The sequence below is a fragment of the Protomyctophum parallelum genome (assembly GCF_964188405.1).
Source record: "Protomyctophum parallelum genome assembly, chromosome: 18".
NCBI lineage: Eukaryota > Metazoa > Chordata > Actinopteri > Myctophiformes > Myctophidae > Protomyctophum > Protomyctophum parallelum.
In genome coordinates, this window is record NC_139716.1 from 35566968 (window position 1) to 35591188 (window position 24221).

Consider the following 24221-nt stretch of genomic DNA (forward strand, 5'->3'; position numbering starts at 1 on the left):
ACCATTCATGCTCAGTGTGATTGGCAGTTTATAAATGCTTCTGTTTCTGAAATGTTTACATGCTCCAAAGGCTACCAAGATCTGAGGTATATATTATTTTAATTTAAACCAAGTTACAAAGCGCTTCATGATCAAGGAAGCTCAGTGGACATAGATTTGAATAAATGACGGTTTCAGCTACAACTAGAAAAAGTGCACTAAAATGTGTTTTGCAAAAATCCACCTGCACGACACGTTTCGCCGCGTAGGCTTCGTCAGGTGCTTTGCAGGATGAGGGATGAGGAGGGAAGATTGTATTGAGCACGTTGCAAGGAGCGAGGAGACAGGAATAGTACAAAACAAGGAGAAGATGTCATTCATGTATAAAAAACTAAGTAGGGCATTAAAGTACAAAACAAAGAAATAATAAATGAAATACGGAGATAAGATTTCCACTCGACAGCAACCATATGCATCCAGTCAGGACTCAGGATGAGAAGTAGATTGCATTGAGCAGGAGGAGAGCAGGGTTGCCATCTGCTTATTCTAAGCGACTTTGGTCTTGCATTTCTGCCATGTTGCTTGTAAATATTGGTACTGTTGTTGCGGGTTGCAGTCTTTTGGGCTTGTTTCTAAAATGTACAGTAGTTGCTTATTTGGGCTTGTTTCCTATTGTTGTTTAAACCAGTTTTTTGTCAAGCATTTTCATGTCAAGGACCCTCAAATGAATATGTATTTGTCCATGGACCCCCACCCCCCATCTGAAGATGTTTTATGCCAGGAAAGCAGTCAAAGAGCAGAGACAGCCTGGGCCATGGCTCAATGGTCCAGGGCAGGCACCTTGGCTGGTAGATCCCAACGGCCTCTACTGCATGTCTTCCCCCCATCTCTCTCCCCATTTCCTGTCAGCCTACTGTCTGTCCCTCCATAGAAAATATAAAATAAAGGCGAAAGCCACAAAAAAACATAAAAGAAAAAAGAGCAGAGACGTCAGGGAGTGGTGTCCTGCGGACCGCCACATGTAACCGATATCCACACAGAGAGGGAGTGAGAGTTTATGTACAGTATGTATGAATAATGAAACTCTATCCAGCATTACATCATGTTTCTTTGGGTGCGGCGGCGTATTGTGCTGTGTCGCATGGCGGGGTCTCTGGCACCCGTCACGTGTTTCGGTGAAGCGTCACACATTGTTGCGAGGTGACATCACATGTGTGTGTGTGTGTGTGTGTGCGTGCGCGCGTGTTATTTGACATCTTATTTATGTACTGTATCCGACCGATCCCAACTATCCATTCTTTTCTTAGAGATTATTCTATTGATATTTATATTTTTTAATTAATTTAATAATTGAGAAGCAAGTTTAAGTTAAGTTTTAAAAAATATATTATTTATTTGTTTTACATATCGATTAACTACGTAATGTTGCACTGCAAAATTAGCCGACCTACAAGCTCATGTGTAGACCTGCTAGGTTGAATTTTGTTTCAATCGAATCTCCAAAATAGGGATTCATTATTAAGGGTAGTATAATCACAATATTACCCTCGAGGGTGTGCTATAGTAGATTATTGACACTTCAGTGATGCTTACGGAACTTGGCTAAAGCCTTGTTCCTCACCGCATGACTTGGCGTGCCAATAATCACAGTAAAGCACACCCCAGAGTGTAATATTGCTTAATGTACAACTGGCATTACTGAAGAATGTTAATAGGCCCTTCAAAGCAACTTCATTAATCCCACAAGGGTCAATTAGTTTGGAACAGCATATACAAATAACATATACTGTAGACGAACAAACACAATAAGTCGGGTGGAAACCTCATTATGTGCCAAAAGTGTTACTTTTCACTTCAGGATTCAAATCAAATACATTGCCAAACTACAAGCTCAACATGGGACACACTTTGACAGAGTTACCGTGTGGTGGTCCCTCTACTGTACTGTCACTGTACTGTACTGGCACACCCGAAAGGGGCGGCCTTAGGAATCTGGAGGCCCGTTTCAAGACCAAAATATGAGGCCCCCCATATACCTATGACATCATTATTTTGTTGATACAGCCGTATGTTGATACGAATAATTTGACTGTTCAATATCACGCGCAGCCATTACTCTCGACAATTAGCAACAACAACACCTTTCCTCATCCTGCCGTCCCTTCACAATTAAAGTGTCTCCCCTTTACCTCCCAATGCTGCACATTTTACCATGTTATTTACATAGAATAGGTGTAACTTTACTAACTTAACATTAACTGAGGGGCCTTCAGTGCACTGTACACTCTTGCTTCGTGTCCCAGGTTGGCTTGGTGTGGAATGTGCTAATTTGTCCCCTATATTCAAAGTCTGATTTCCATTGATTGTTGGCTGTGTTTAGCATGTTATGGCTGTGGAGTTTTGGTACAAAATCAAAACAACTTGTCTAATATTTTGGCATGTTTAAACCTCCAGGAAAATCCGTGTTGAGGTTCCTAATCCACTGTTTTCCATTAAAACGTCTTTGTCCTACTGTCCAGTTGGGATTGTGTTGAAGTCCAGATACTTTTAGAGCTTCAATGCCATGTGCCATGTAATGTTGAACAATCCTTTTAGTTGTCTTTTTTGCATTGTTAATATTGTATTTGTGTTGTCTCAGCCTTGCAGCTATTGTTTTACTCGTTTCTCCGACATATTGTAAGCCACATTTTTCACATGTGATTAAATAAACACAATTGCTGCCTTGCTGGTGCTGGCTGTTATCTGTTGTTTAATCTCCATCATGCGTTTGTAGTTCTATTTTTAACTATTTGTTTGGGTTTGAAGTATTCTGGTCTCTGGCGTGCTGGTGTGTTGATTCCTTTTAGCTTGCTGTTTACCAGATAAAATGGTAAATGGTGCATTTATATAGCGCCTTTATCCAAAGCGCTTTACATAGATTGTGCATTATATTCACCCATTCACACACACATTCATACACCGATTGCGGCGGAAGCCATGCAAGGTACCAACCAGCACATCGGGAGCAATTTGGGGTTCAGTGTCTTTCCCAAGGACACTTCGGCATGTAGACAGGAGGAGCCGGGATTCGAACCGCCGACACATGGATTATTGGACGACCTGCTCTACCTCTTGAGCCACAGTCGCCCTTAAGAGTTTTGTTTTTTCTGTAGGCCGAGTTTCGCGATTATTATTTCTTTGGCAGAAGGAGAAGGAAAAAAAAACTAACAATAACAATAAAGGACCAAGACCTTTCAGGACTGCTTGGTCCTTTAAATAAAAAAAGATCATAGAAATAAATATACAATAAAGAGAGTTCCACCGTATTCAGTTTGGAACATACAGACACAGGTTTGTGTTTCCACCGCATTGTGTTGGACAGAACAATTGTCATTGTTTGATGCCTAGCTGAATGGTTAGAGAGCCTGTCTGGAGAGAGGTTTGAATCTCAGTAAGTGATGCTGAGAGGTGGCTCACCATTAGGTGGGATGAGATGTTGATCCATCTTTTCTTGATTCTTTCTGCTGTTCCTTCGTCTGGAATGTGGTCTCAGTTGTTATTGTTGTTGTCGTCTGTTGTCGTTGGTTGCCATGGCTGCCAGTTCCCACCTGATGTCGTGTGGGAGTTCTGATTGGTCCAGAGCGTACTGAATAACTTCTAGCTTACATAACGTCTTAAGACGAGGACTCAAGTCTAAGATGAACAGCTCATCAGAGATAGTGTGATGTCCTTTCCTTCCTCCAAAGAGGATGATACGATCTCCGACAATGCAACAGCACATACTGTACCATACATTGGACATGGTCCTTTCCCCTTGGGCTCAACCTTCTTCCAGGAAAAGGTCTCTGGACTGAATTTCCACACATCATTGAAGTTCTGGTTACCTTTGCAGCCACCAAATATGTACAGCTCTCCATTGTAGATAAATGCTGTATGACAACAGCGTCCTTCTGGTAGAAGTTGTGCAGAAGGTGTATTCAGCCAGTCGTTGGTCTCTGTGTCAAACACTCTGATGGTGTTGTAGACAAACTGGGTCCTACCCCCAAATACAAACATCTTTTTCCTGACGATGGTGGCAGAGTGACCGTGTGAAGCAGGAGGTGGAGTTCCTCTGGTGTTAATTAAAGTCCAGACCATTGTGCTGGTGTCCAACATGTACATGTCATTAGTGTATCCAGTCAGCTCGGTGTTTCCTCCATGGATAAACATGACCTTCTCCAACACACAGGCTGAGTGGAAGCTCCTCTCCTCTGGAACAGTTCCAGAAATCCTGGGTTGGAACCATCTGTGGGCGTCCACATCAAATGCATAAAGCACATTGTAACACTGCCCTTCCCGAGACCCTCCCCAGATGTAGACTGTATCTTCAACCAACACAGCTGTGTGGCCGCAGCGCTTGGATGGAACCTCATGGTGACCGTCTCCTCTTCCTGGTTCCACTGGAGGTAACTTCTTCCAGCATAAAGACACTGTGTTGAAGACATGGACACCCATCTGTTCCATGTTTTTGAATCTACCACAGCAGCCTCCAAAGGAATACAGTTGGTTCCTCACTGCTACAGCAGCATGATAGACTCGCTTTGGTCCTCCTGCTTTGGAAACGGTCCAAGACAACATCACTCCGTCTGTCTGTCTGTCTGTCTCTCTTCTCTCTCTCGACGTCTACAGTCATTTTCAACACGGTGCATCATCTTATATCTTCTGGTGTGAAATCACACACGACACAAACTGTTGCCATGCACGCCTTAACGACGTCAATTAGTGCAGCTGTTCTTCATCTGCACCCTTTGAACTCTATTGCTATATTTATTACTTTATTGCGGCTACGTTGGGGTCTATGGGTCTATGGATCTATGGGTCTCCCACACGTATAGCATAGTATAGTGTATATATGTATAGTTTATAATATAGTTTCATTATATAGATATTCCACTGTTACGCTCTTAGCTTACACATGTTTCATGATAAATGCTTTTTATGTGATGCATTCCCATGCTTTTTTGTACTTGCTTAATGTAAGTCACTCTGGATTAAGAGCGTCTGCTAAATGCCTAAATTGTAAATTGCTACAGCGTTCCCTAACACTGAGCTGTGTTGTATTTTGAGGCTGTGTGTGTGTGTGTGTGTGTGTGTGTGTGTGTGTGTGTGTGTGCGCGTGCGTGCGCACGTGCGCGGAATGTGCTCAAGCTGACTGGCTGAGCACGGAATGTGATGTATGGTGATAACAGTGCCGCTCACGTCACGCGGGTGTGATATTTTTCTCCATAGCGCTGTGTGAGAGACAGTCCACTGAGCAACTCAAAGTGAGGCTGAATGACAAGCATTTTGCATTCTGGCTCTTTGAGGGGAGCTAGCGCCCCCCTATGGCCAGCTTGGTGTGTTTGTGTGTTCTCAGGGTCGGCCTTAGGAATCTGGAGGACCGTTTCAAGACCAAATATGAGGCCCCCATATACCTATGACATCATTATTTTGTTGAGGCCCCCCTGAGGGTGGAGGCCCGTTTCAATTGAAACTGGTGAAACATACTTAAGGCCTCCTATGTAACACAGTTAATACGTGCGTGTGTGTTTGTGTGTGTGTTAGGTTGCGCACAGGTGGTGAGAAACAACCATGCTGTTTTCGTGCTCATACCCAGCCAGCCAGCCACCCACACACACACACACACACACACACACACACACACACACACACACACACACACAGCTCCGTAAGGGAGTGGTTTTCTGGCAGATAGCAAACAAGTAGACCAAGAAGCCAATGTGGAAAAAAGTGACCTTAAACATCCTCATGCATCGAGGGGTAATGAGGTAAACGATGCGCAGCCTGCGTAGATAGTTCAGGCAGACATGTGCACTTAAGCCTCTCCAGCTGATCCAAAATGCCGCAGCTTGCTTGGTCTTCAACCAGCCAAAATTCTCACATGTCTCCCCCCTGCTCCGCTCCCTCCACTGGCTCCCGGTCGCTGCCCGCACAGAATACAAAACTCTGATGCTGGCATTCAAAGCAACCAAAGGTATGGCTCCCCCGTATCTTGCAAGTATGATCGAACCCTACAAACCCTCCCGCGCACTCAGATCAGCCAACGCAGGGAAGCTGGAAGTACCCTCACTAAAAACGCCGGGACAACGCTCCACACGTCCCAAACTCTTCTCCCTTCTGGCTCCAAAACTGTGGAATGCACTTCCCATTGCAGTCAGAACTGCAGCATCACTCCAGTGAAAGCAGCAGATAACAGGAAACGCTCTGAAGTCTCTCTATAAAAGATGTGATTACAATTTTACATCCTCTGTAACCACAAGAAGCCTAGTGTCCCTGTTCAGGCATAGGACAGTGATTCTCAACCTGCAGGTCGGGCCCCGACATGATTTTTGGGGTGACAATGACAAGTGACAATTTAAGGACTTTTTAAGACCAATAAAAAACTAAATACAGCATTACTGCATCAAAAGTAATCAACAAACTATAAACTGGCCACATTGTCAAATTATATTTTGAACCAAGCAAAGATTTCTAAAATAGCCGACCTACAAGCTCAAATACTCACAATATTCATCTGTGGAACGGAGTCAAACTAAATGTAATGCCTCAACTCCTACAATTCCAATTGCTTGTCAGGATGGGGGGACCCCAGTGCTGCTTACGGCAGTGGTTCCCAAACTTTTGCATGTCAAGGACCCCCAAATTGACACTAATCAGCCCGCGGACCCCCATTTGAAAGGATATGCCAGGGACCCCAATAAGATAAGTTTTTACGGCTCTAGCAGTGACTCTCAACCCGTTTAATTTCAAGGATCCGCCGTTTAACATGCATTAGTCTACGGACCCCCATTGAATGGCATTTCTATCTCTGGGACCCCCAATTTATATTGTAAAATCAATGTTAATTTAACTCTGAGAATGTACAAATGGACCCATAAGGGTCCATTTGGTTCCAAACTATCATTTAGCTGGGGACCCCCTGGAACTCCCTCAAGGACCCCTGGGGGTCCCCGGACCCCACTTTCAGGAACCACTGGCTTACGGAACTCGTAAAGCAAGTTCCTGAAGCAACGATGTCGTGCCAATAATCACGGTAAAGCACACGTCTTGTGTAATATTGCTTAAGTAGAAGCCCTAGAAGCATACCCTACTTTATCATTCATTTTTTACATTAATTGGTACCATAATTTTAATTTCATCATGATCATTTAAAAAAGAAATCTTTAAACTAGTTGAAAACAACATATTCATGAAAATGTGTATAAGGTAATAAAATCAAGTGTAAAGTCCAGCCCAAAACCTCATTCACTGATTTACAGTACACCTGTAAACGCTGTGTCGAAACAAATCCCTGTAAAACTCACCCTGATTCTGTTTGATATTTGTGGTTTCAGGTCGCGGAGGTCGTGCAGAAGAGGCCGGAGTAGGAGCGGTGGTGTGCCAGTCTCCCCTCAACAACCTGGGCCAGTGTCGGAAGGGCAGCACCCTATCCTTCACCGTGGCCTTCCAGATACTCAAGGCTGGCCTGTTTGAGGTATGTGTGGTGTGTGTGTGTGTGTGTGTGTGTGTGCGTGTGCGCGTGTGCGCGTGCGTTGCAGTGTGCTTTTGTCTTGATGCCAGTAATCACTAAACATACAAACATGCTACTATACGTTCAAAATGTGACTTTGTTGTTTTTATAACACATTTTAAAAAGTCTATGGTCTAGGCCCGTCATAATTAATATTAAATTACAAAATATAGTGGAAATATAGCTGATCTACAAGCTAATGTGACACATTTTCAGCTTGTAGATCAGCAATTTCCACTAATCATATTTTTCAACTTGACATCACATGTGGGTCCATGTTTCAGCGTTTATGATGCTTGGCATGTCCTCACTGGCCTCCTCTGGTCCTGTTCCAAGACCCGCCATCCGTTTATCTCTAAACCAGTCTCCCTCTGAGATAGCCTACGGTCTGTCTCTCCTACACTACAGTCTCCCTCTGAGACTACTGTCTGTCTCTCCTACACTACAGTCTCCCTCTGAGATAGCCTACGGTCTGTCTCTCCTACACTACAGTCTCCCTCTGAGATATCCTTCTGTCTGTCTAGTGTCTACTACTGTACACTGTCTCCCTCTGAGATAGCTTACTGTCTGTCTCTCCTACACTACAGTCTCCCTCTGAGATATCCTTCTGTCTGTCTACTACACTACTGTCTCCCTCTGAGATAGCCTACTGTCTGTCTCTCCTACCCTACAGTCTCCCTCTGAGATAGGCTACTGTCTCTCTCCTACACTGTCCATGTCAGCTTTCCTAACTGTCTCTCCTACACAGTTGGTCAGGAGTCAGGACCCACTGTTTATGGGTCGCAAGTAAATATCCCCTTGTTTCATTTTCCTACATAAAATCTGTCTAAAAACAAATAATTGTTTAGCTCAAATCTAAAATGACACGGACGCTTTTTCCGGTCTTAATGGGTTCATATAAAGTCTTACAGATATATCCATCATATCAGTGCTTTGTTTGTGGCGTCGTCTCTCCAACGCAGCTGAGTCAACACATGAAGCTGAAGCTGCAGTTCACGGCGTCGGTGTCCAGCGCTCCGCCGCTCAGCCTGTCTCTGTCCAGGAAGAGCAGCCCGTCCAGCCCCGCCGTCCGTGACCTGCTGGACAGACAGAGTCTGGGACGCTCCCAGAGCTTCTCCCACCAGCAGCCCTCCAGGTCCCATCTCATGAGGTAAAAAAAGTGGTGCAGCTCCCACCCCCACCCCCACCTCTCTCGCTCTCTCTCTTTAGCAGAGCACTATCCCTCTCTCTGTTTCTGGCGCCCCCTACTGGTACCCTATAGTCATATCCTGGTGCTCATGACCACATGGGTACATGACCACATACATACATACATAGGTGTACACGGACTGGTACTGGTTGTAGTGGTTGCACCACTCAAAAAGAAACACCACGTTATCTCTGTCGGCTGTAAAACCTCATTATGTAGGGTTTCACAGTTATAACATAATCGTCTAATTGCAATTATTTTAGGTAATCGCAAATTATCTTGACATAACCGTCATAAGCGTGTCCATGTTGAAAAAATGTTCATGCATAAAAAAAAAATGAAATGGCAGATCTAGAAGCTTACAATGTGTCACTTTGTGAAGGTCTTAACTTAACTTACCGGTATCTTTCGTGTGTGTGTGCGCGCGTGTGCGTGTGTCATTCCATTTCCAACAGGACGGGCAGTGTGATGGAGCGGCGGGCCATCACGCCGCCGGTGGGCTCTCCGGTGGGCCGGGCTCTCTACCTCCCCCCCGAGAGGCCCGTCCTCTCCCTGGACAAGATCGCCAAGAGAGAGTGTAAGGTGTTAGTGATGCAGCCCGTACGGGACGGCCAGAGCGGATGAAACAACAACAACAACAAAAACAGAAATCTGTCCACCACCATGGAGCCTGGAGAGACTGGGACGTTTTAACCGCGGCAAGTCGACAGTGGAACGAGTAAAGCAGTGGTTCCCAAACCTTTTCACGTCATGGACCCCCAAATTGACACTAACTAGCCCTCGGACCCCCATTTGAAAACATATGCCAGAGACCCCCATAAGAGAAGACGTTGACGGTTGATTCTCAACCCGTTTAATTTCAATGACCCCCAGTTTGACATGCATTAGGCTACGGACCCTCAAGGACCTGGACCCTGGGGGTCCCCGGACCCCACTTTGGGAACCACTGGATTAAAGACATTCCTTCTGTTATCGCCCGATTCGCCTCATGACAAAACTAGCCCAGTGGTTCTCATTCATTAGGCCACGAACCACCCATTAATGATACCCTTTCTATCTCGGCCCATAAGCCATTAAGACCTGAGGCCGATTCTATAAATGTTTTCTTTAAAGGAAAAACGTATGTTGTTGTATCGGTAGTTCTCAAACCTTTTTCATGTCGACGACCTTATATGTATAAGTTGTTAAAATGACTATATTATGGCTATAGTAACTCCTCCCCCACTTCCCCCTGGGGGTCCCCGGACCGGACCCCCACTTTGAGAACCACTGAACCATCCCACGGCATGGTGGGAGTAAAACTTGGACAGCATCTGTTTTTGTCATAGAAAAGCTAGCCTAGAGGGAACAGTAGAAGCATAGTCTAGTAGGGCCGCTGAACGGAATAAGTAGAATAATCCTCCCTTTTTTCTCATCCCTTCATTCCCGTTTCTTTTTTGTTGTGGTTAAAACAAAAGGTTTCATTTTAAATAGCTCTATATTCTGATCAGTAATATAGAGTGTTTGTGCTCAGTAACGGGGGTCTCCCTGGGTCTCCAGCTCTTCAGAAACGGGGGAAGGCAGAGCACTTTGGAATAGAAGCTGCTAAGTATGTGTTTATTAGTACTCTCCTGATTGGATAAAAATGTTATCCCGACCTGTGTACAGTAAATGCATGTTTAGAGCTGGGGAGACTGCCCTGTTACTGAACAAACACTCTGTAGCAATAGACAGAAAAGAAAGTATTCTCTGGTCTGGGGACTGTTTAACGAAGACATTTGGGAATGAAGGATGGGGTGGAGGATAGAGGTTAGATTAATTGTTTAATTTTAAGGATAGAGTAAGAAAAAAAACAGAGAGATAATGGAGAACGAAAGTCCTTTTTGTCCGTTTGCTATTATGAGCCAGAACATTTCTCACACACTGGAACGAGGACACTCACGCGATCATTTCTCACACACTGGAACAAGGACACGTATGCACACAGCCACGCACACACACACACAAAACATTTCCTACACAGTGGAACAAGACCCCAGTGCACAAGAACAAAATTGCATGCGCGCGAGCGCACACACACACACAGTTGGCCTCTCATTTTAACGGATGAGGTACAAAATTGTTTCAGAATCGTTATCAGCACATTTATTTTATTTGTATCCTTCATTTTCTTTTAATTAACTTGCATCACATTGCAGGATTTAATGTCAGAATGTTAATGTTTATTAATGGGGGGGAAAATGTTTCAAAGAAATATCAGAAAATAGCCGACGTGAGTCTTCTAGATTGGCTTTTTTTTCTTTCTTATTTTTTTGTAAATTGTTTTTTTTTGTTTTTGTTTTTTTTAATTGTTTATTAACGGAACCATTGTCATTTCATACATGTACTGTAGCCCTTCTCTGGCCTACCGTTAGACATTCCTACACTTAAAGCTGCACTATGTAACTTTCATCTTCTACCCCGGATTTGAACCCAGAAGTGCTGTAATGTTTACCATTGAGCTAATAGAGCCTGCCTTCTTGCTCAGGGGATAAATAGAATCTGTCGGATCCTTTGCCTAGGTGAGACATGACCTTAGTCTCAATAGAAGAGCAGGGAGACAAAATACGGTTATGTAAGTTTTATTGCAACATACTCTACCATACAGATTGGATAAAATTACATTTAAGTTACCAAAGGCAGCTTTAAATTATTATTATTCCATGTAAAAACAAAGCAAAAAGAAGCTTAGCTTTAGCCATGCACAGGGTGTGGAACAGTGGGTCTGCACCTGCATCTCAACACTGGAGCCATTAACCATTCCTCTAACCACGATTACAATAGTTTTGTATTTGTTTGTTTTGCACAACCCCCTGTCAGAATGAGTCTGCTGTTGCCGGGCCCCCGGCCCGCTCTTTGAGGACCACATGGTGCCGACGTGCCTACAGAGCAACAACCGCCACTAGGTCTGTCGAAAAACGTTTGTGTATGTTGTTTTTGGTAGATGATGTGTCTCTGGTAAAAAAAAATAGCCAAATGTTCTTGTTTCTTACAGACTACTTGTCATCCAATCCACCAAGAGTCAGTAGCAACAGCAGAATAACGTCTCTGTCGGGCAGAAACCTTATCTCCATATTTTAACGTTTTGTGTTTTTTTCGTGAATTAATGCCCTACTTGATCAGACTACGGTGTCACACAAAAGTAGCACATCTACAAGCTCACAAACGTGTCGCAAAGTAACTTTTTTTTATTAGAATCCTGAAAAAGTAACCGTTTTGGACATAACAAGGTTTCAACCCGACAAGAGATGAATAAGCATGACGACGACTAAGCAAATCTTTGATGGGCTCAACAACCCAAAAAATAAATGCATGTTCCATACAAATTATGTTCTCCGTTTAAACCATAAATGAACAGGCTTACCAACTGTATAAAGGTTATGCTGAGAAGCATTGCTACAACAGAGAATTCATCTACCAAAACATACTTTTTGTGAACTTTTTGTTTGGAGTTTCATACTATATATGTCTGTTAGAACTTGAATGTGAGTGTGCTGTCTTACAGCGCATTACAACCCTCTGTACTGTATTGTATTGGTCTCACACTGGATTATCATTATTTTATTGTTGGTTTAAAAAGAAAGAAATATTTATTTTTAATGTCGGTGTTTTAATCTGCACTTCCATGGGATCAAATTTTGGATGTTAGTTTTTCTTATTTAGTTTCTTCTTCAGTTTGTGTTTACTTTTGAGCAATGGTTAAGGCCTTTACAGAACTGGAGCATGACGAATAAACGATACGAAGTATTTCACATCAGAACCACTCATAAATTTGATGCCTCATTCATTACAGGCCGAAAAACTCAAATTCAAATAGCATTTTGTATGTAGTGTGTGTTTTTGTGTGAGAATGACATGATTACATGGACAACAGTTCACAGACAACAGTTTGCATGTTCTCCCTGTGTCCCCGGCCTAGGGTAGATACCCTCACAAAAAACATGCAGTAATCCTGGTCTCTAAACTGCCTCCCCCTGGCCAGCCGGGGTGCCTGATGGAGGGGAAAGGAACTGGTTGGAATAGCATGTTCCTTCCACGCGCTACGTCCAACCAGGGAAACTCCCCCCTGTCGGGTGTAAAGGAGCAACTTGGACACTCATGCATTAAGGAAGCATGAGTTCAAGTCCGTTGCTCTCCCCAGGTTGGTGGAGGGTGTGTAGATCCCAGGATCACATTAGATAATTGACACAGGGGTGAAAAATGGGTTATAAAATCATGGGATTAAAACAAAGTGTGTATTGAATAAAAAATATTTTATAGTCTAAGTAAGTAAGTAGCCTTGCCGAGCCATGAGGCCCATAGGGCAGGAGCCTATCTCCAGTTTCTGTAGCGTGAGGCAGTTTGATGTACAAGTACACCCCCTGGACATGACGCTAGTATGTCGCAGGGACTTACCCCCAATCCAACCCTTGATGCTGAGTGTCAAGCAGTCTTTGGTATGACCCGGCCAGGGATCGAACCCCGACCTCCCAGTCTCAGGGCGGACACTCTAACCACAAGGCCACTGAGCTGGTTCTCATTTTATAGTATACTATACCTTTAAATTATAAGATTGTGGGGTACCATAAAATATATTTTTCAGTGTCATTTTTCCATGTATATTGCTTTGGTGTGGCAGATGGGCAGTGGTGGAAAATGTACTAACATTTTTTACTTAATATCAATACTGTAATTTATTAATACTCCGTTACAAGTAAAAGCCTGGAAGTCCTGGTATCAAAATGTACTTAAAGTATAGCAAAAGTAAGGCCCTGGCCGGCCTTGATGTCACTGGTACATGGACGCGGTCTGTATAGCTGCTGGCCGGTGACCTCCGTGCCAATTAAGTGTACGTGATGAAGCCATTTATTCATCTGACATTCTCCTGTCACATTTACAGCTCCAGGGATCAACTTACCCTTTGAAATGCATGCCTCATCTCCCCCACACACGCGGAACACACACACACACAAACTATTACTGTGCTTGTCGCAGTAATAGTTATAAATGCCATTTTTACTCTTTTTAGGCTATTCTTCATGTCGCACACCAACAATTGCCGATCTACAAGCTCAACGCATCTCAGTAGATCAGGTATTTTCTGAGTGCGACACCAGCATGCGACTAAGTGTAAATCAGGCACAACTCCAACCATAGCCCTAAACACAACCTCTAAACGTAACCTCTAAGTCACTGGTGTGCACCCCAGGAAGACTAGATGCTGTTATGCACCAGCTAATTAGGATCCTATTAATTAATAAACTAAAGAAAAATAAAAAATACTCTAAATGTCAAACCCTAAGCTTAACCTGAATCCTTTCCTAATTGCAAACACCAAAAATCATAATTTACCATAGCTTGCACACAGACACACCATGGAAAATGTCATTTTTCTTTTTCAAGACGATACTGAAAAAGAAAAACTCCTTTTAAACGATTTAAATCGTTCAACAATTTAAATAAAATCGTTGTAAATCGATTGTGTTTCGAAAGACATACTACAGTATGTCGTTTTTGATGATTTTCGAGGATTAAAAAAAAAGGATTAATCACTTTCTGCCATTGACCCTCATTATAAATGTCTCAAATTTGAAAGCACTATATTTCTAAAACTATGAATACTATAGTAGCCTATGTTGTTTTTCATGATTTTGGAGGATTAAAAAAAAATGATGAAAATCACATTCTAGGTGAAAATCTGCACAACATGAACATTTAAAAGTTTGAATGTGGTTCGATATAAATCGTTCACCGATTAAAATCGTTCACTGTTCGCCTATATTTCGCCAAGTGTCCCTGTTCGTGAAAGTACGCAGAGCTCAGCTGGATTTGAACTAACAATCTCAGACTCACATGTGCTCAGACTAGTGCTTTTAGTGCAGGGGTGTGGAACTCAACTTGGGGCGAGGGCCGCATTGGTCAAAAGGTCACTTGATGGGGGCCACAACCAGTTGTGCACGCACGCTCGATGTCTCAGTCAGTCACTGCTATAATATCTATCTATCTATCTATATCTATCTATCTATGTATGCTCAGACCCAGCCAGCCAGCAAGCCACACACATAGTGCTCAGACCCAGCCAGCCAGCCAGCCACACACATAGTGGTCAGACCCAGCCAGCCAGCAAGCCACACACATAGTGCCCAGACCCAGCCAGCCACACACATAGCTCCGTAAGGGAGTGGTTGCACCACTCAAAAAATCTTCAAAAAACTGAAGAGGCTACTGGAGATTCGAGAACCTGATTTGGACATGATCTTATGCAGGACAATGTCACTATGACAGAAAGAGAAGATGGGTCTGGCCACATTCATTCACCCCATAATCTCAGTGGAAATTGGGGAATATGTTGACAATAGTCGACAGCTCTGCCGATTAATAATCGATTCATTGAACCCACCCCCCATATTAATCAATATCAGATCAAACTTATAAGATTTTATATTATGCACATGCCATGGTCACATAACCATTATGTTGAGTGCATGCTTTGATGGTTACAGTTTTATAATCAGTTTTGATGAGTAAACCTTTGTGGAGATCTTCTCAGTTCTCATTGTATGCTAGTTACTGCCATTCAGGATGGAAAATGAAATCCATTTGGATTTGGGGAGAAGTAGTTTCATAAGGGGCTGGTATGAAGTACTTGATATAAAGAGAACATGTTCAGTTCACTAGTCTACACTCTACTCTACACCTGCCTTCATTTCATCTGATTGTCTGTCTGGCAGGCACTTAACAAGCGATCGTTAACTGTGTCTGTTAGAGAGGGGCAGAGAAGAGTGGATTTGCTCAACTTGATTTATACTTATATTCTCCACTCTGATGAAGGTACATGTTCGATATATCATGCAGCCTTACTTATTAGCCTATATTTTAGCTATTAAAAAAGAAAAAAAAAATCACCAGTTTGACACCCCTGTAATTTAGTGCTTTATCATGAATGTTAGTCCACCGTAAAATAACCTAAATAGGTTTGAATGGCTCTGATGACTCTGATGAAGACCGCAAGGTCGAAACGTTAGTCGTTTTGTATACTCAGCACCTAAATAAAAGGCTCTAAATGTCCGTGCTGCTCCAGTCTCTTCTCCTTATGCAACTTTGATGTCCCTGCACCTGTGAAGCACCGGATCAGCCGTTTCAGGCTTGAGGCGCGTTGGTAGACTCCCTTTCTACCAGGTTTGAATGGGGTTTCTAGGCGTAAGTATGTAGGACTAGTAGCATGCCAAAGTTTGTGCTATTGCACAACGGCATACTATAGTTCATGGTTTCGGAAGACATACTATAGTATGTCGTTTTTCATGATTTTTGAGGATTAAAAAGAATGATGAGCCTGTTCCTGATTCAAACCCACAACCTGAGGATCATATACCCAGTATCTTAATAGAGGGAGCCACCATGCTCTCTGTAACCTATCACAGTTTTAGGGTGTTCTTCTTGATGTCACTCTTCAAAACATGTGTTGAGCAGAAGGACATGGGTCTGGACTTGAACCCACGACCTGTGGCTCACATGGACAGTGTCTTAACCCAGACAGCCACCAGGCTCTTTGAGAACCTCTTCAGCTTTCCATCTCTTACCAGTGTTCTTCTCCAAAACATGCTCCAGAGCTCAGCTGGGTTTGAACTGACAACCTCTTGCTCACATAGATATTGTCTTAACACCAGGAGCCACTGCTCTCTGAGATTCCTCACAGTTACGCTTCTATTTTAGGTTGCTTTTCTGGTTGTCACTTCAAATGGGGCCTTGGGATCATGTACAGTGCATCTTAACAGAGTTTGCTGGTATACATCACGTGTCTTTAGTGCTTTGTTATCATGGATGTTAGTCAGATAAAAGAGAGGAGAAACCATGATAGACCACAGAGAGAGTGGTAGCTCACAGTGTTAAGCGTCTGTCCACATGATCCAGACATTGTGGGTTCAAACCCCACTCTGCTCTTCACTCTGAAACTTTACTTTGAAGAAAGAAGAAGTTAAAAGTCCCCAGAAATCTTTACCCAGGCTAGGTTCAACCCTCATGCCACCACCACCACCTACTGGATCCACCAAGAGACGTAGGCTATAGAACATGGAAAAAGGAAAACAACTGAGGATAAGTAGGAATGGAGATCAGAGTTTCTAGGTGAAAGTGATTTTTTTTACGTGCCATTCTCTGCCATTGAGCCCCATGTTAAAAGTCTCAAATTTGAAAGCACTATATTTCTAAAACTATGACACCTTTCAAAGATTCCTTTTCAGGCAAACATGTCCACCGTAAGATGAACCTAAGTAGGCTAGAATGGGGTTGGTAGGTTTAAGTATGTAGGACTAGTAGCATGCCAAAGTTTGTGCTATTGCCATAGAGAATGCATTGGGCGTTTAAGTTAAATAACTCAGAAACTACAAAACATTTCAAAGTAAAACGTTCCAGCATGTGTCTCCACAGTAAGCTGAATAATAAAAAGTGTGAATGGAGTTTCTAGGTAAAAGTGATTTTTTTATGTGCCAAAATCTGCCATTGAGCCCCATGTTAAAAGTCTCAAATTTGAAAGCACTATATTTCTAAAACTATGAAACATTTCAAAGATTCCTTTTCAGGCAAACATGTCCACCGTAAGATGAACCTAAGTAGGCTAGAATGGGGTTTCTAGGTGTAAGTATGTAGGACTAGTAGCATGCCAAAGTTGGTGTCTCATCCTCCGCAACACCCATTCTCATACACCGCTATACTTTTAAGTATGTTGCGGTAGAGAGAACGTCTGTTTCGGTATTGATAATTTAATAATGTCAGACTATATTTTTAAATAAATCATGTTTATATTTAAATCAACTATTAATTTAAATATTATTCATTAACTAGATATTTTCTAATGAAAATAGTTATAGCCCATCGTTTTTTGAATTTTTGAAAAAAAGAATATCCTCGTTTTTCATCATTTTTGCCCATGGGCTATAGCCCATATCGTACGGCATACTATAGCACGCCGTTTTTCATAATTTTTGAAGATTAAAAAAAAAAAAAAAAAAAAAAACATGGGTTATAGCCCATCGTTTTTTTTAATTTTGAAAAAAGAAAAAAAAAATTGTTTTTCATCATTTTTGAACATGGGCTATAGCCCATACCGTACGGCATACTATAGCACGCCGTTTTTCATAATTTTTGAGGATTTGAAAAAAATGAAAAAAAAAAAAAAACATGGGTTATAGCCCATCGTTTTTTGAATTTTTGAAAAAAGAAATTAACCTCGTTTTTCATTATTTTTGACCATGGGCTATAGCCCATACCGTACGGCATACTATAGCACGCCGTTTTTCATCATTTTTGAGGATTTGAAAAAAATGGAGAAAAAAAACATGGGTTATAGCCCATCGTTTTTTGAATTATTTTTTTGCTCACAGCCTCAGCCTGATAACCTCAAAAGTCTCATGTCTCCCCTGAGCCATAGGCAGTTGCTTTGGCTTAGTGGTTAAGATGTTGGCCTTCAGTGCAGGTGATCTGTGTTCGATTCCTGGGTGTTACACTCTGATGAACGTGATTCTATGTTCAACTCTTGATTCTTTCAACTTTACTATCTGAAGGCTAACATACAAAAGATCGCTTCAACAGTACAAAGAGCCAGATGTTACTGAGTGATGGTGTAGTAGGGGTTATTCCGCACAGAGAGTTCATTTTCAAATCCCACTCTTCCTTAAGTTTAATGCTAGTTATTGAGCTTCATTTACTGCTATTCTAGCAGTGGCTCACAGCCTCAGCCTCAGCCTCAGCCTGACTACCTCAAAACTCTAATTGTCGTAGTGGTTAAGATGTTGGCTTTCCACGTGGGAGACCAGGGTTCGATTCCCGGCTGTTACACTATCATACAAAAGAAGACCTCAACAGCGCTAAGAAACATCTGATTAATATGATGCTGTGTTATTTAAACTTTACGAACTGAAGGCTAACGAACAAAAGATCACTTCAAAATTACCAGGAGACTTTGCCTGAGAGTGTCTGACTGATGGTGCAGTGGTCTAATCATCAGGCTTTCAGTACAGACATTCCATGTTCAAGGCCTGTTCCTCCCACAGCTCAATGCTGCAGTAATTTGAACTTTTCAAGGCTTGAATAAAAAATAAAAACTCAAAAGCACCAGGAGAAATCTCCTGAATGCCCCAAGGTGCCTTGGCTCAATGGTGTGGAGCGCTTGACCCGTTGCCTCTGCTACAGACACTTGGCAGGTTCAAGTCCTATGTCATGATGTCAAGGTGCTGGGAAGGACCATTGGGAGACGGTGCTCTCTCTCCCCCTGTTTCCTGAGATGTAACGGTTGGGGCTTATGTCTGAAAGAACCCTGTCCAGCTAACCTTTTACCATGAAAATGTTGATTAAAAAAAGGTGAAAATGATTAAACAAATATACTATAGTGTGTAGTTTTTTCATTGTCAAAAGTCAAGAAAATGACATTGCCATTGTCCAGGATTATAATCGGGCTCCAGTATGCAAATACACAGACTATCCTGTCAGATGATGTACCAAAATGCATTGCTATTTTATTTTTAAACATTTGACCTAATTCTCATCTGTAAAACTTTACGTGGACAGGGTTCTTTCAAACATAACCCCCGACCCTTACATCTCAGGAAACAGGGGGAGAGAGCACCGTCTCCCGATGGTCCTTCCCAGCACCTTGCTGTCATGACATGGGACTTGAACCTGCCAACTGTCTGTAGCAGAGGCAACGGGTCAAGCGCTCTACACCATTGATCCAAGGCACCTTGGGGCATTCAGGAGATTTCTCCTGGTGCTTTTGAGTTAAACAGAGCTAGAATGTTTAAACAGTACTGCTTCGGATCATGTTAAAAGCACCATCGTCCCCGAGGTGGATTCGAACCAACAACCTCTTGGTTTACAGCCAAGCGCACTAGCCCACAGCGCCACACAAGGCTGTCGAGTGTTGAAGCAAAAGTGTGTGTATTGAATATGGATTCGGAATCCCAGGGGCTTTACTATCTGAAGGCTAACATACAAAAGATCGCTTCAACAGTACAAAGAGGCAGATGTTACTGAGTGATGGTGTAGTAGGGGTTATTCAGCACAGAGAGTTCATGTTCAAATCCCACTCTTCCTAAAGTTTAATGCTAGAGTTATTGAGCTTCATTTACTGCTATTCTAGCAGTGGCTCACAGCCTCAGCCTCAGCCTCAGCCTGACTACCTCAAAACTCTAATTGTCGTAGTGGTTAAGATGTTGGCTTTCCACGTGGGAGACCAGGGTTCGATTCCCGGCTATACTATATCACGCAGTTTTTCATCATTTTTGAGGATTTGAAAAAAATGGAAAAAATAAAAAAAACATGGGTTATAGCCCATCGTTTTTAAAATTTTAGAATTTTTCTTTTAACCTCGTTTTTCATCATTTTTGACCATGGGCTATAGCCCATACCGTACGGCATACTATAGGAGGCCGTTTTTCATCATTTTTGAGGATTTGAAAAAAATGAAAAAAAAAACAAAACATGGGTTATATATAGCCCATCGTTTTTTGAATTTTTGAAGAAAAAAAATTAACCTCGTTTTTCATCATTTTTGACCATGGGCTATAGCCCATACCGTACGGCATACTATAGCACGCCGTTTTTCATCATTTTTGAGGATTTGAAAAAAATGAAAAAAAACAAAAAAACATGGGTTATAGCCCATCGTTTTTTGAATTTTTGAAAAAAAAAATTAACCTCGTTTTTCATCATTTTTGACCATGGGCTATAGCCCATACCGTACGGCATACTATAGCACGCCGTTTTTCATCATTTTTGAGGATTTGAAAAAAAAAAAACAAAAAAAACATGGGTTATAAACTTATAGCCCATCGTTTTTTGAATTTTTGAAAAAAAAATGTAACCTCGTTTTTCATCATTTTTGACCATGGGCTATAGCCCATACCGTACGGCATACTATAGCACGCCGTTTTTCATCATTTTTGAGGATTTGAAAAAAATGAAAGAAAAAAAAACATGGGTTATAGCCCATCGTTTTTTGAATTTAAAAAAAAAAAATGTAACCTCGTTTTTCATCATTTTTGACCATGGGCTATAGCCCATACCGTACGGCATACTATAGCACGCCGTTTTTCATCATTTTTGAGGATTTGAAAAAAATGAAAGAAAAAAAAACATGGGTTATAGCCCATCGTTTTTTGAATTTTTGAATTTTTTTTTAACCTCGTTTTTCATCATTTTTGACCATGGGCTATAGCCCATACCGTACGGCATACTATATATAGCACGCCGTTTTTCATCATTTTTGAGGATTTAAAAAAAAAACAAAAAAAAAACATGGGTTATAGCCCATCGTTTTTTGAATTTTTGAAAAAAAATGTAACCTCGTTTTTCATCATTTTTGACCATGGGCTATAGCCCATACCGTACGGCATACTATAGCACGCCGTTTTTCATCATTTTTGAGGATTTGAAAAAAATGAAAGAAAAAAAAACATGGGTTATAGCCCATCGTTTTTTGAATTTTTGAAAAAAAAATGTAACCTCGTTTTTCATCATATATAGCCCATACCGTACGGCATACTATAGCACGCCGTTTTTCATCATTTTTGAGGATTTGAAAAAAAAAAAAAAACATGGGTTATAGCCCATCGTTTCTTGAATTTTTGAAAAATCATCGTTTTTTGATAATAAAAAAAAAAAAAAAAACCTCGTTTTTCATCATTTTTGACCATGGGCTATAGCCCATACCGTACGGCATACTATAGCACGCCGTTTTTCATCATTTTTGAGGATTTGAAAAAAATGAAAGAAAAAAAAACATGGGTTATAGCCCATCGTTTTTTGAATTTTTGAATTTTTTTTTAACCTCGTTTTTCATCATTTTTGACCATGGGCTATAGCCCATACCGTACGGCATACTATATATAGCACGCCGTTTTTCATCATTTTTGAGGATTTAAAAAAAAAAAAAAAAAAAAAACATGGGTTATAGCCCATCGTTTTTTGAATTTTTGGAAAAAAATGTAACCTCGTTTTTCATCATTTTTGACCATGGGCTATAGCCCATACCGTACGGCATACTATAGCACGCCGTTTTTCATCATTTTTGAGGATTTGAAAAAAAAAAAAAAAACATGGGTTATAGCCCATCGTTTCTTGAATTTTTGAAAAATCATCGTTTTTTGATAATAAAAAAAAAAAAAATACCTCGTTTTTCATCATTTTTGACCATGGGCTATAGCCCATACCGTACGGCATACTATAGCACGCCGTTTTTCATCATTTTTGAGGATTTGAAAAAAAAAAAAAAACATGGGTTATAGCCCATCGTTTCTTGAATTTTTGAAAAAAAAATTTAACCTCGTTTTTCATCATTTTTGACCATGGGCTATAGCCCATACCGTACGGCATACTATAGCACGCCGTTTTTCATCATTTTTGAGGATTTGAAAAAAATGGAAAAAAAAAAAAAAACATGGGTTATAGCCCATCGTTTTATGAATTTTTGATTTTTTTTTTAACCTCGTTTTTCATCATTTTTGACCATGGGCTATAGCCCATACCGTACGGCATACTATAGCACGCCGTTTTTCATCATTTTTGAGGATTTGAAAAAAAAAACAAAAAAAAAACATGGGTTATAGCCCATAGTTTTTTGAATTTTTGAAAAAAAATGTAACCTCGTTTTTCATCATTTTTGACCATGGGCTATAGCCCATACCGTACGGCATACTATAGCACGCAGTTTTTCATCATTTTTGAGGATAAAAAAAAAAAAAGAAAAAAAAAAACATGGGTTATAGCCCATCGTTTTTAGATTTTTATTTATTTATTTTTACCTCGTTTTTCTACATTTTTGACCATGGGCTATAGCCCATACCGTACGGCATACTATAGCACGCCGTTTTTCATCATTTTTGAGGATTTGAAAAAAATGAAAAAAAAAAAAAAACATGGGTTATAGCCCATCGTTTTTTGATAAAAAAAATAAAAAAAATTACCTCGTTTTTCATCATTTTTGCCCATGGGCTATAGCCCATACCGTACGGCATACTATAGCACGCCGTTTTTCATCATTTTTGAGGATTTGAAAAAAAAACAAAAAAAAAAACATGGGTTATAGCCCATCGTTTCTTGAATTTTTGAAAAAAAAATGTAACCTCGTTTTTCATCATTTTTGACCATGGGCTATAGCCCATACCGTACGGCATACTATAGCACGCCGTTTTTCATCATTTTTGAGGATTTGAAAAAAATGAAAGAAAAAGAAACATGGGTTATAGCCCATCGTTTTTTGAATTTTTGAATTTTTTTTTAACCTCGTTTTTCATCATTTTTGACCATGGGCTATAGCCCATACCGTACGGCATACTATAGCACGCCGTTTTTCATCATTTTTGAGGATTAAAAAAAAAAAAAAAAAAAAAACATGGGTTATAGCCCATCGTTTTTTGAATTTTTGAAAAAAAATGTAACCTCGTTTTTCATCATTTTTGACCATGGGCTATAGCCCATACCGTACGGCATACTATAGCACGCCGTTTTTCATCATTTTTGAGGATTAAAAAAAAAAAAAAAAAAAAAAACATGGGTTATAGCCCATCGTTTTTTGAATTTTTGAATTTTTTTTTAACCTCGTTTTTCATCATTTTTGACCATGGGCTATAGCCCATACCGTACGGCATACTATAGCACGCCGTTTTTCATCATTTTTGAGGATTTGAAAAAAATGAAAAAAAAAAAAACATGGGTTATAGCCCATCGTTTTTTGATAAAAAAAATTAAAAAAAATACCTCGTTTTTCATCATTTTTGACCATGGGCTATAGCCCATACCGTACGGCATACTATAGCACGCCGTTTTTCATCATTTTTGAGGATTTGAAAAAAATGGAAAAAAAAAACATGGGTTATAGCCCATCGTTTTTTGAATTTTTGAAAAAAAATGTAACCTTGTTTTTCATCATTTTTGACCATGGGCTATAGCCCATACCGTACGGCATACTATAGCACGCCGTTTTTCATCATTTTTGAGGATTTGAAAAAAATGAAAAAAAAAAAAACATGGGTTATAGCCCATCGTTTTTTTTATTTTTGAAAAAAAAATGTAACTTCGTTTTTCATCATTTTTGACCATGGGCTATAGCCCATACCGTACGGCATACTATAGCACGCCGTTTTTCATCATTTTTGAGGATTTGAAAAAAATGAAAAAAAAAAAATGGGTTATAGCCCATCGTTTTTTGAATTTTTGAATTTTTTTTTAACCTCGTTTTTCATCATTTTTGACCATGGGCTATAGCCCATACCGTACGGCATACTATAGCACGCCGTTTTTCATCATTTTTGAGGATTTGAAAAAAAAAAAAAAAAAAAAAAAAACATGGGTTATAGCCCATCGTTTTTAGATTTTTTGAAAAAAAAAATTAACCTAGTTTTTCATCATTTTTGACCATGAGCTATAGCCCATACCGTACGGCATACTATAGCACGCCGTTTTTCATCATTTTTGAGGATTTGAAAAAAATGAAAAAAAAAAAAAACATGGGTTATAGCCCATCGTTTTTTGAAT

At 40.8% G+C, this 24221-nt stretch overlaps 1 protein-coding gene across 1 annotated transcript in view; it reads left to right on the forward strand.

Moving 5' to 3' along the window:
- trappc14 (trafficking protein particle complex subunit 14) overlaps positions 1 to 12726 on the forward strand; it is a 36181-nt gene extending 23455 nt beyond the window's left edge. The window contains exons 11-13 of the mRNA XM_083789561.1: positions 7332 to 7471; positions 8470 to 8657; positions 9152 to 12726. Coding sequence (XP_083645687.1) covers positions 7332 to 7471; positions 8470 to 8657; positions 9152 to 9320 — 497 coding nt within the window. The 3' untranslated portion in view covers positions 9321 to 12726. The remainder of the gene's footprint in view (positions 1 to 7331; positions 7472 to 8469; positions 8658 to 9151) is intronic.
- The last annotated feature ends 11495 nt before the right edge of the window (positions 12727 to 24221 follow it).